General features: G+C 37.7%; 1 protein-coding gene across 1 annotated transcript in view; it reads left to right on the top strand.

Moving 5' to 3' along the window:
* Positions 1 to 12,471, top strand: part of LOC140231844 (uncharacterized) — a 30,192-nt gene extending 17,721 nt beyond the window's left edge. The window contains exons 8-13 of the mRNA XM_072311996.1: positions 3,625 to 3,848; positions 6,689 to 6,825; positions 7,467 to 7,686; positions 8,302 to 9,289; positions 11,341 to 11,452; positions 12,155 to 12,471. Of these exons, the coding sequence (XP_072168097.1) occupies positions 3,625 to 3,848; positions 6,689 to 6,825; positions 7,467 to 7,686; positions 8,302 to 9,289; positions 11,341 to 11,452; positions 12,155 to 12,220 (1,747 nt within the window). The 3' untranslated portion in view covers positions 12,221 to 12,471. The remainder of the gene's footprint in view (positions 1 to 3,624; positions 3,849 to 6,688; positions 6,826 to 7,466; positions 7,687 to 8,301; positions 9,290 to 11,340; positions 11,453 to 12,154) is intronic.
* The last annotated feature ends 928 nt before the right edge of the window (positions 12,472 to 13,399 follow it).

Genomic DNA, 13,399 nt, shown 5'->3' with positions numbered 1-13,399 from the left:
CATAAAAAACCAGTACCGAAACCGAATTGGTAAATACCCCTTGATACTTAAATGATTATTGTAGCTTTGGAAGTGTCAATTATTTCTGATTATGTACATGGTACCTTCTTGTTGTTGAATATATCCAGGAAGTTCGCCGATGCCACAGGCATATTGGTAACCTACACTTTTGTCAATACAGACAGACATTAGCAGTGGCCTGGTGGCCCGGGGCTACCAAAATTTGAAGTTGAGCCACAATATTTCCAAAAGTGCTATCTTTTAAGGGTCCAATGGGACAACTATCACATGGATTGTTATTTTTCCTTTGCATATTTCTTCGGGCCAATATTTTTTACATGGCCACCAAAATTTGAAATTTTATATGTGGCCCGAACAGGCCACCGGAGAAAAATGTCGGTGTTCCAGTATAAGTGTGATAGGAAATATTTTGGTTGCTTTAATCATTGCTTGTTGAAAAGTCATAATGAGTATACTCTCTTTGTCCTACAAAGGAAGACCATTTGAAGCCCTTAAAGGAAATGAAAGGATTCTGTAGTATTTTGTGACTGTCCCAAGACTGTTAAAATTGCCTGAAATGTCTTATGAAACTAAAATTTTGAGAACTTGATGGCAGCTTTTAAAGATAGCGTCTGCAATGATCGAGCCACATTGGTTTCCAGATCTCCCATAGAATAGAACAAAGTATTTTGTCACATCCACACAGTTTTATTGGCACTTGCACTGTATGGTTTGATCATACACACACATATACACAAATGCTTTGAAACTTTTAGATGGTGCTGATCAGGCCTTTGCAATCAAAAGGGACTACTGTTGGAGCACATGAATAGTGAATGTTTAACATTCTTGAATTCATGTTATGTGACAGTGATTTAAACTTTCCTTCCAACAGAGTTGTTGTTTGTCTGATTGGCTTTAATAGGTGTAATAATATTGTGGGGGGGGGGGGACTTCAGTCTACAGTAGAGTAAATGTTTAATGTGTTTGACAGTGACAAATCATCAGGTCTTCATGTGTCTCAAAACATCAACAAGAGTGTTCTGATTCACTTTTTATTTTAATTCCAAATTCTAGAAAGCATTGTAAAACAATGGCAACTCACACCGGTCTCTTCCTAATACCGTTCTTTCTTGTGTTGTAGAAATCAAGAAAATGTAAGTGATCACTACTGCAAGTGCTAGTGCTTTGAGCTGCACATGTCTCCGCTCTTTCTTATCATTATCATTTCAAGTAATGGAATTCCATTCGATGCCTTTTCCCCAAAAAGATGTGCAGAGCAATCAATTATACCTTGTTGTGTTCCTCCTTCCATTCATTTGTATGTTTATTCATTTCTGTGTGAGCTTCCAATTTAACAACCTCCTTTTATGTGTGTGTGTCAGTCTTTAAAGCCAAAACAAAGTTCTGGTACACCTGCAAAAGTTGTCAAATTTCGCTCCCAAATGTGAACGTATGCCTAGGAAATGTGTGGAATAACGCTGTAATAACAAGATATTCGATGGGTAACGACGAAAATGCGAAATATTAACCAAAAAGGTTCAGTCTCAGAACTTACCCGAACGGGGTCAGGCTAAACTCGGACTCGGGAATAAGTTGGCCTTGCTTTGACGGCGGGCTGAGTTGTATTGGTTGTCCCTCTGGATTGTACAGTGTTGTAGTATGGGAGCGGCCTGTATAAACTAGCGCTTCGCGTTCTGGCTACTCGCAGTAGACTCTAATGGTCCAAGTTGTTACAACGTGCGCATCAAAAAACCTCTTTGGCGTGCATGCAAAATTAGTGTGCGCCTATCAAGCTAAAACCAATCAAAGACGCTTGATAAACAACAACAAAAACTTCAAAGACAGCGCGTCTCAGCAACTGAGGTGATGTGCGTATAGGCTTGAGGACCGCGCGCTGTCCATTTGTTTTGTACAGGATTAGCACGCACTTTCCTGTCTGTTCAGTTAGGCCTTGTTTGGTATTAGTACAGTAGAATATGGCGATCACGAACTGCGTGTAAATTGACTGAAATAGGGTCGAGTTTTCCCTGAGACTGAGTTAGTCTGGATCCTTCTGGAATAAAAGTCGGTGCCAGACGGGTTCTCAAACCCTTACTAAAACAATGTTTTCACTTTAAATTTATAACTCTTTTTTAAAAGAAATTACCCTAATTCTACGAAGTTTAAGCCAAAGATGTACCCAGACTTGGCATTTTAGGAATTTTAGCGATACCTGACTGTGTGTGTGTAACATGCAATGACCATTGAGATGATCTTCAAGGACCATTAGCCCATATTAAAAGATGTTGAGCAGCAAGCTGGATCTTATAGATCATAATCTATGAAGACCGGTGTTTGTGCTGGGCAGGGTTGAATTTGAAGGGTCAAGTCGGAGCTCAATTTAGAAATGAAAATGTATACTACTCATTCTTCATGTAACCTGACGATGAAAAAGTTATGCTTTGTTGCTAGCGTCGAATAAAGAATTGCTCATGCAAAAGTTTTATTTAATTTGAAAGTAATATCATACGAGTGAAAGGACCATCAGAAGTCTTTTAGGACACATTTACAAAAGACTCTGTAGAGAGTTTTTGTGTTCCGCCATTATGTCCTGCTTTTGTTTTAATCAAAGCAACTGCAGTCGTTTCGTTTGCTGTTAAATTTTGTTGAAATCATTGTCGAAAGCCCTTTGCAAGCATGTCCTTGTGGCAATATATTCGTGTTATTGTGAATGAGATTATGCTGGTTGCTATACCTGAGAAATTATGAATATTCCATAGGCGGTTTCTTTCATGAAGATTCAGTTCCACACAATTTTTGTATTTAGATGATTGGATAAAAAGTTTTTTTTTAATGTTATTGCATGTGAAAGTGTGTTTTTTTTTGTGTATGCATTCTGTTATGCACCTTTCTAAAATTATTTTGATGATTTACTTCTTTGTTATCACAAAGCACTTTGCTGAGGATACATTGTTTGAGCATAACTTTGTTTTCAAATTGCATTTATTTTGTTGTGGAAAATCATGCTTTGTGTGAAATGTGAACCATATCCGATATACAATGAACTGCACTTTGGCCTAAAATTTGTAAGTACATCTTGGCTCTTCCGTTGGAAATCACAGAGGATATATATATATTTTTTTCTTTATGATTGTTTTTCATTTAAATTTTATTTGTGGGATATATACTGCTTTAAATTGCATGTGGACCAAATAACAGACCACACTGATGGCAGGGTTTAAACGATTGAGGTAAATAGACAATGGTTGTGATAATTTGTTACTTTTATGATTGCTCCATGTTCTTGTATGTTGCACGAATTGCATTTGTTTGAATACCTAGAATTCAAATCGAGCCAGATACCAAAAACATTTGTAGCAAGGAGATCTAATTTGTAAATGGGCAGGGTTAGTACTTAGTGGTAGTGTGTGTCTTGAAAGTAAACATGCTAGTTAGGAGTAATATGTCACCCACCCACCCCCCCCCCCGCAAAAAAAAAGAAACAACAGAAATATAGGAGACATGCTTAATTTTCCAACCTCATCACTTGAGCAAAGACTGTCCTGACAAGCTTCCACCAAACTAATCTTGTTTCTTTCCATCAATAACACATGACAACTGTCACTCATGGTGTGAATGCAGGGAGGACCTTGAGAATGACATAGCCAGTGCCTGTGGCCAGCTGGTCAAATCACTGACAGCCACAGACAAAGTGGTCAAAGTTGCCACCACTGACCCAAACCTCTACGACATCTTCATCTCCTACTGCCACGCTGACTCCGACCAGGCCACGCCCTTCGTCAACAAGTTCAAGCGTCTTAACCCGGGCCAGAAGATCTTTTATGATATACAGGAGCTAAAGACTGGTGAGAGCCACATCTCAAGTTTGCTAGCTTTCACATGTGTATGTACCCTTCTGTTTCAATGTGACATGCCACCACTCTGACCTTTGTCCTGTTCATGTCGCTGTCTGTGTAATAATGGATATGTTCTTCTTTCATTACATAGGTGACGTGAAGTGAATGAATGTCTTGTGAGTGTGCATGCCCTACAATTCAAAGTGCTGATTAAGACCTCTTATCATAAGTGTTCTCATTGATTGATTCCTAATGACTTTTTGGGCATCCAGTGAAATTTCTGTTCTGGAGACATTAACAATTATGTTTTCACCTTGATGCACTATTAACAAATATCAGACTCGAACATTGCCCAGATTAATTTGTTGTTGTTGTTGTTGTTGTCCAGTCCTTTTTCTTCAGTTCTAGGGTCTCATATTGGAAATGACGTCTTTGCTGATCTGTGTCTGCATCTGTGGAATCATGGCCATTGTCTTCACACAACTTCCACATTTGCATCACCTTGATGATTCTAAAATATTAAATCACAATTCTTATTCTCTGTTTAAAGGCACAGGTCTCATTTACCATCATTTTTGGAATCTTTTGAATATCTTTTTCTTGGATTTCTGTGTGCACAGAATGTTGAGTCATTAGAATAGTGGAATATGTCTGCAAAATGTCAAATGAAAACTCAAGAAATTAGAGCACTCCTAGTATTTCTGTTTTGCTTGAATGTTAATTTATCCTCTAATTGTCTTTATATTGCCTTAAGCAGTCAGGTGACCAAGATGCTGTTCATCATAATATTTGCAGCATATTTTTTTCTTTCAATGTTAAAATTGATTTTGTCAGATATATTTACTTTCAGATGAAAAACTACTGTGGACTATGGACATTCTTTCTATTTTTCCCATTTAGATTTTTTTTTTTTCTGTGTGTCACCGGAAAATAAAAAATGTTTGCTATCATTTCATCAAGTTCAGCCCAATTTATCTATGAGATTCATATTTGTTTATATTTGCAGTGTTTTTTTTTTTTATTAGTTGAGTGAAACTTTTATGCTCTTCATGCTACAATATGTATCTCTGTTTTTGTATGGCTGCTGTATCAGCTTTACTGAAATGAATGAGCCTATTCTGTTACTTCGCACTCATGCTAACAATACACATATACATGTAAATATATACATACACACATGCTGTATGTCAATCTGCCATTGCACTATTATACAGCAATCTATTCAGCATAATGCATGTGTGTCTAAATCATCTCTAATTTTGTATGCAAATGCCTGTGATTTTACTTTTATTGTAATAGAAATTCCCTAATTGTTGTAGGTATAGATCAAAGGCTCAAATAATAAATGGATGAATTAATGTATGCATATATATATATATATATATACTGTATGTCCACCCAAAAATTACAACGGTACCCTCTGCAATGATATCTTTAAAAATAGTGAATCAATCTAAATAAAAATTCAGGGTATGAAACTATAACTCATTGCCCACATCTTACAGAAAACTTCATTCGATTTGCTTCAGTGGTCAAAGAGAAATGAGGAATTTTTAGAGGATATTAGGAGTCTCTTCCCTCCAAGTTCTGCCTATTGTATTCACACACAAGAACATCAAAGTGCTAAACTTGGAAGAATCAGACTCGTGACATGCTTTACAACAATCCACATTTCTCTGTGACTGCTTAACCAAATTGAATGTGGTTTTATGCAAAATAGATCTAAGATGTTATATTTTATGACCCTGAAGTAGCATTTAAAGGGGATGGCTAGTAACTGATCAGTGGGAATCAGTGGGAATGATGGGGATGATTGTTCCAGTCCTTGTTTGTTGTGTGAAAATTATTTGCTTCAGAATGGTCTCATATTCAAGTAATGTGCAGTTTAATGTTTCCAAGTTAGCATGCCTGTACAGTGACGGGGCAATTGTTAACGGGCCGTTAACGATCGCTTGAATACAAGACCATTACTTGAATATGAGACCATTCTGAAACAAATAATTTTCACACAACAATAGATATATAATGTACTCTTAAATGAATCTCACAAGGATTGGAAAAATCATCCCCCAGCATTCCCACTGATCAGTTACTAGCCATCCCCTTTAAGACAGTTTACTCACATTTGGTGTTATCAATGCAAAAATCTGATTATAATTTTTTTGGGGGGACATACTGTATATATATATTCTTTCAACATTCATGTTTCATTTCCCTCATTGAAATAACATAATAACTATAAATAAAACTTTTAATTTTACTAGCTCTTGTACATTTCAATGTTATGTTTTAGACAGTTTAAAAAAATAATAAATAGTTCACATATTACATACCATTTCTTCACATTGGTATACCAAATTTCAGCTTAGTGCCATCTTTTTATCTTTTAAACCATATTTCCATTTAAGTCAGACATAACTCTTGTGCATCTCAGGTGTTTATTTTTCATTCTATGTATGAAAGTGCTCTCTGACCAATGTTTATTGGTATTATACAAATAGGCAAAGTTTATAAAAGCATCAAAAAGTTAATATATATATATTTTTTTATAGAAAAAATGTCATTTCTGAAAATCAAAGATGTTAGGCATTTCCAGGCAGGTGATAAGAATAATTGTTTATATCCCCTTCAAACAGAGATTGCCAAAATGGAATTGTCGTTACCTCCATAAGCTTTACTTTTCATAAATGCCTACTAAATTAATGATCTTGAGTTTGTTATTATGGCTATTGGCAAGTTCGTTGTTTGTTTTGAGTAGGGGGGTTGTGGCTGGTTTAGCACACACATGTATCTAATTGTAACCGTTTATCTTCTAACTTTGTACTTTTGTTTGTACTTTTTTTTTACAGGACACGAGTGGCAGCGCACCCTGTACCACTCCATCGACGGAACATCCTGCATGATAGCCCTGATTTCTCCCAAGTACCTCAAGTCAGCTGTCTGTATGGAGGAGTACAGTCTGGCCCAGATGAAGCACCTGGCTGGGGTAAGGAATACAGTGCACTCTCGTTATAGCGAACACAGTTATAACAAAATTCTGGTTACAATGAAATAGAAATTCAGGCCGCAACATTATTGGCTCTATGTTCTGTATTGTTTTCTTGTTCGGTTATAGTGAAATTTCGATATAACAAAAGAAAATGCCGGTCCGGAGGACTGCGTTTTAACGGGCGTCCACTGTAAATGAGGGTATAGGTTTTGATTTTTTTTTTTTCACAAGATTTTGATAGTGGAAAAAAATGAAAATAGGAATCAGGGATATATTGATGATGAAACATATGTACTTTTAGATTTACACTACTGTAGTTAATAAAACAGAAGTTGCAATTTTGATTGGGGGTGATTTTGCTGGCCAGAATTTGCTGGAAAGAAGATAAGACATTATGTCAACTGATTGAAAAATTGCCCTACATCGACGTAAATTTTGTCAATCAGTTGCAATGAAAACATCTTGACGGAAGAATTTCATGAATTTGAATAAACATGTCTTCTCATGTATTTTTCATCTTATCAGAGTAAGTCTTGCATGGAAAGAAAAGGGACTGAAGAGTAGAGATGGAATGTAGACTAGTGAATGGGAAAGCAATAAAAAAATGATTTCATGGATAAAGTTCGTCTCCTTTCCAGGACAATCTGCATCTGGTGCCGGTCTGCATTGCCGATGGTCAGGAGGTTGAATTCGCCAAGATATCCTGCATCCCGATGCTGGATGCTCGCCCGCAGGTCTACGAGAAGTCGGTCAGCAGCATCTGCTCGGCTGTTGTGTCCTGGCTGGAGATGGGCTCCTTCAATCACTTGTCAGATCTGCTCAAAAAAAATGCAAGTTTAAACTGGAGTCCCCATAATGGTGCTCAAACTTTCCCCTCGGAGTAAGAAGTTTTGATACATAAAACCTTACGAAATATTGATGAAACCAGATGAAAATCTTTAGAAAGATCCTTGCTGTTACATCAATGCAACCAAATGTAAAGGAGGTGTCAGTTGTGTGCATGCAGAGAGAATCAGAAACTGCTTTGAAATTGGTGTTTTGATAGAAACCATTCAGATTTTACAAATGGCTGGCGCCACGTTTTGCGTTGCAATTGACCATCCAACCTATCATATGTACCTGTTGATTCCTTTTAATGTGCATTGTCTATAAACATATATCACTTATAATGTTTTGTTGATGCCTATTCATGCGATTCAGAAAGCATGGAACTCTGTATTATCAAATAGTCAGAGCAAGTTGTAGATGTCTTAAACAGTGAAAGGAAAATGATTCATTACTAAAACTGGCATCATGGCCTTTCACATGTGCTACACATCCATGCACATTGTTGTGCAAAGAATGAATGCAGAGCTAGTTCGTGTGCAGATTCTTAATTGCCAAATGCAAACTGTAACCAAAGCACAATACCGAGAGAGATAGAGAGAGACTTTTTTTCATGAAATGCATTTTTTTTTTCTCTGTAGGCAAAAGAATTTAATGTCCAAGGCTTGATGGAGGAGGTGAGGAATGCCCGATTCATGGCAGAATATCGGGACAGTTTGAAGAGCCAGAAAATATTCCCACCAACCCTGGACAAACTCACCGATGTCGAAGACGGAGATGATGGAAAGAAGGAAGAGAGTAATGAAGGCAAGCAGGAAAAGGGACAAATTGAAGAAACTTCTGAGACCAAGGGAAAGGACAAAGCAGATGAGGTGGAGAAAGGCGTGGAGGCAGAGGTGGAAGGTAAAGCTGAAGAAGGGGAAACAAGTTCAGTGACAAAGAAAGAAGGTGCAGAACAGGAGAATGAGGAGAAAAAGGAGGCAAGTGAGGAGGGGAAAACTGAGGTGGATGATGGACAGGAAGAAGCAGAAAAGAGTGATGCGGTAGATGCTGGAAGTGACAAGAAAGGAAGTGCAGTTGCATCTTCAGATGCTGGGGACATGCCGGAGCAATCCAGCTCAAAGAAGCGCACGACTACTGTGGTTTTCAGCTATCACGAGTCAGATATCAAGTTTGTGTACCACCTGCGTGACCTCGTCAAAGAGTTTGCCCCGAACGTGGCCTTGAGGTGGCAGTTTGCCAGCGACCAAGAGCGACTGGACAGCCTGGAGGCGGCCGACAGCATTGTGGCGCTGCTCTCACCGAGCTACATCGAGTCACCCCAGCATGTGGAGGAGTTCCACATTGGTCTCTGGAGGCAGAGGGTCAGCCCCGCCCAGGCACCTCTCCTCATACCAGTCCAGGTGGCCATGCTGCCGAAGCGCCCCTCCTACTTCCAGCTGGTTGGGAGCATGGTGAATACCTGGGATGCCTTCTGGGCCAACCTGACTGGCGTCCAGCGGATAGAGTCGGCAGGGAAGATCATGGAGATCCGGCATGCTCTCGGGAGGCAGGACCTCCCAAAGTTGTCCCCGGACGAGCTGCTTCCGATGACAGAAGCGGCACAGGTTCTCATGATGGCCATCAAAGCAAGAAGGTTTGTACAGATGCATTGGCATTTACTGTAAAGTCATGATGGTGATGCAGTTTGTGAGAGAGGGAAAACACCTTACCTAACGATGCAGTCATTGTTTGTATTTTGATTTGATTTGCTAATTTTTGTAAATACCTTGATGACTTAAGTACCAAAGACATAACGATAATAAAATTTAACAACATTTATATAGTGTATGACATAAAGTGTATTATATCCCAATGTAATCAAGAAAAGGAACTACTGTAATGAAATGTGCAAGTGTAATTGCTATCGTACCGAGTTTTGTATTTGCCTAGACTGTAAAAACATGTATTTTCAAGGCAGATTTGAATTGATTGATGTTGGTAATTCATCTTAAGTTTTCAAGTTTCAAGTTTCAAGTTTATTTCATATTTCCATTTCTCAGTGATGGGATTACAAAATGATTGACAATAAAACAAAAGTACAAAACATATACAACCATATCTTATGTTTGAAGAAAAAAAAAAGACAAACAAACATTACACACAAATATAAATGGTCATTTTCATCTGAGGATATCACAAATAAATGTCAGAAAAATGATTGACAATAAAACAAAAGTACAAAACATATACAACCATATCTTATGTTTGAAGAAAAAAAAAAAGACAAACATTACACACAAATATAAATGGTCATTTTCATCTGAGGATATCACAAATAAATGTCAGAAATATGATGGGGCCTACATAAAAGCAATGACGCTTGTAAAAACTGTAGGTTCCCGAGTTTATAGGCGTGAAATTATACGGAGAACGGACATGTTTATCTCGACCAACTCAAATTGTACCAGTGCAAAATCAGTATTAAAAACGAACTATCGAACCACATGAATACTTTAGTATCGCTTAAACGAGACTGTACATATTTCGCCATGTTTACACACACACACACACACAAAAAAAAAAAGTGCTATAACGGTATCATCAAATAACTTGGAGCTGCAGACAAAGACAAAAGACTGGGGGTATAAAAAAAAAAAAAAAATGTTGCTAAGAGCCGGGTAGTGTGTATCCACTAAGTAATAGCCGTTTTAGTTTGCGTTTGAAGGTGAATAAGGATAAGGAAGAAGTAATATCTTGAGGGAGGTCACTCCAGTATCTGGGTCCAGTAAACATAATTGTTTTCTTTGCAAAATTAGTGCGAGTACGGGGAAGGTGATAAGCGTCACTCTGACGAGTGGGGTAGCAATGAATAGAGCGATTTCTTTTGAACATGTGAATAAAAACGGATGGTAACTCATTAGTTGTTAGTTTATACATGAAAATTCCAAGATTATAATGAAATAGGTCTGGAATTTTCAGAATTCTGTTTTGATGAAAAAAACAGTTGGTATGAGCAAAATATCCGGCGTGGTTTATAATTCTTATTGCACGCTTTTGAATACAAAGAAGGGAATCTAATAGTAAATTGATTGCATTTCCCCACGCCAAAATTCCATAATTAAAGTGTGGAGATATTAAAGAAGAATATATACTCTGCAAAATATAAACAGGGAACAAATGTTTAAGCTTGTTTAAAATTCCAATATTTCTGGACAAAATTTTACTTACGAAATTAATATGAGTTTTCCAGGATAATTCTCGATCAATCCAAAGCCCTAAAAACTTTGCGTTATTGACCTGCGTTAAACATATATCATTTATTTTGATCTCATGTGGGACAACATTCAAAGAATTACTGAATACCATATAATAAGTTTTTTCTATATTCAGGGATAATTTGTTGGCATAAATCCAGGATTGCACAGACCTAAGCTCAGTATTCATCATATCAATTAATGTATTAGGGTCTTCTATTCTGGGGTAAATTCTGGTCTTAAATTCTGGGGTAGATTATATATAGTAATAACTCTGGCAGACAGACAGTCAAAAGGAAGGAAAATAAGTTGCAGACAAATTGTTTTTTGCTCCTTATAACAAGATTTTGCTAGCACTGTTCCACACCAAGAGGTGCAAATCCGTGCAATGCTGGTACGTTGTATGTGCTTGCATTACCAATAACCTCAATATGCCTTCCACCCTGTACAGGACCATCCCAGTGGAGGATCCACCTAAAGTCCGCCCAGCCCTGGTCAACACGGTCAAGCTACAGGCGGAGCTTGACACTCTGAAAGGCCAGAAATCACCATCCTTGGCTAAGGTGGGGGTACTCTTATTGCAATTCAAGGGCAATCGGGAGGGGACACAATGAGTGTTTGAGGACCTTCCTAAATTCACTCTTTCCCAAATTATCTGATTTGTTTATGTAATTGGTGGTGGATCATGTATATATTTGCTCATTGTCCCTAATTGGTTGGGGTGACTTTTTGTGTGCATGAGTTTTTAACCCTCTGTTGAGCTTGGATGAGACAGCTAGTACTCATTCAATGTGAATTCTCCTCAACAGTGCAGATTTGAATATATAGGATGATTCAAAGACCCATCATCTATTAAAAACTCATATTTGCAGATGACTCTAATTATAATGAAGTCCTCGAGACTGGCAGTTTTCTTTCGTTTTGTCGACATTTCGTTATAGCCAAATAGTGAAGTATATGAATACATGTACATGATAAGTTTGGGAAATGGATTGTTTATTTCATTGTAACAAGAATTTCATTATAACTGTGTGTATTATAACGGAAGTGCAATATAGCTAGTAACCCCCAGGGTACTTCTCAAATACCAAAGTTTATGTAAGGGTGTATTATCTCTTCTGTATATTTACCAGTGTCTATCACATTCCTGATTTTTCTTTTGCCATTAACATCTCCAAATTCTGTGAGAAAAAAAAAAATCCTTCATGAATGTCTAAATCCTATAACCAAATGATTGTACAACATTTCCTCTTCTTTCTGAGCAGTACCTACTGGAGGTTCCAGCTCAGTCTGCATCCAAGGAAGGGAGCAAATCTTGTGCTATTATGTAAGATGGGAGAACACTTGCAGCTTGCGCAGGACTTCAGCCAGAAGATAGACAGACATCGGGGGAGATGTATGCCCCTAAGGAGATGAATGGTTGCTGGGAGTGTTCCTGAATACTGGTTTGGAAGACTTTGATGTTGGCTGACCTGAATGTGTTTTGATGTTGACTGGAGTAAACATAGTGATATTGACCTATGAGAATCTTTGTATGTGTAATGATTGTCTGTTTGCTCTCATTTTGCATCTGACAAGATGGCTGGATAACACATGTTTATATGCAGCTGCACTAGCTGGTCTTCCATTGGGTTCAACTTTATGTAGGGGGAGGGGGAGGGAAGGGAGCACTTCAGGGTTATGCAGCTTGCTCTTTGGAATGAATGAATGAGGCAGGATTTTTTTTTTTTCATTCATGGATTGTGACTCTCGTGCACCAGGAAACCTCCACTTTATGTCCTACAGTAATACTCTACAATGTGAATGGCTTTTGATATACACTAGTGCAACTTGCCTCACATTGACTGATGTGATTCTTTTTATTTTTCATTACTTATGTTAATGACTCTATAGTGACTGAAGGGATGATATATGATACTTAGTGGTTTGGTGTTGATGTAGACAATTACTTTATGTTGAATGATGGGGATTATCTAATAATTTTAATCAGTACTTGGTATTGACTGATGAGCCTATCTTTATTGTGACTGAAAGAAATATGATCAATTTGTCTGTGAACAAGTGTAAAATTAACAAGATGTGAGTAACATATTTTTTATTCATGTTTTTTCACATACAGTCTTAGTTATAGAGGCGATCAGTTTAGGACTTGCATGTTGGAATAACATTTCAGAATTGGGTTTCTTCATGGTGGGGCATGTCGACAAACCCAAGAGCACACTCATTGTTGTAAGTTTCTTTGTCCATCAGCTTATGTGATTGTTTCCTTATTGTTGTGTTTGTGTGTGTGTGTGTCATTTGAAATTTCAGGGAAGTAACACATACTCTGTATTTCAGTTGCATGGGAATGACCACCATGATATGTTTTTACTGTGATGGAGCAAATGACTTACCTGTGTGTACATTATCTTTCCAAACTGCCAAAATAACCTGCACTGCCAAGAAGTGGGAAATGTCCCAGACTTTCCTGGTGCATTATCTTTCTTGTCTTTCTGGAATTATTTCAATTA

Source organism: Diadema setosum, chromosome 8 (assembly GCF_964275005.1).
Source record: "Diadema setosum chromosome 8, eeDiaSeto1, whole genome shotgun sequence".
Taxonomy (NCBI): Eukaryota; Metazoa; Echinodermata; class Echinoidea; order Diadematoida; family Diadematidae; genus Diadema; species Diadema setosum.
Note: the sequence above shows the minus strand (reverse complement) of the source record. Positions and strands in the feature narration are given on the sequence as shown.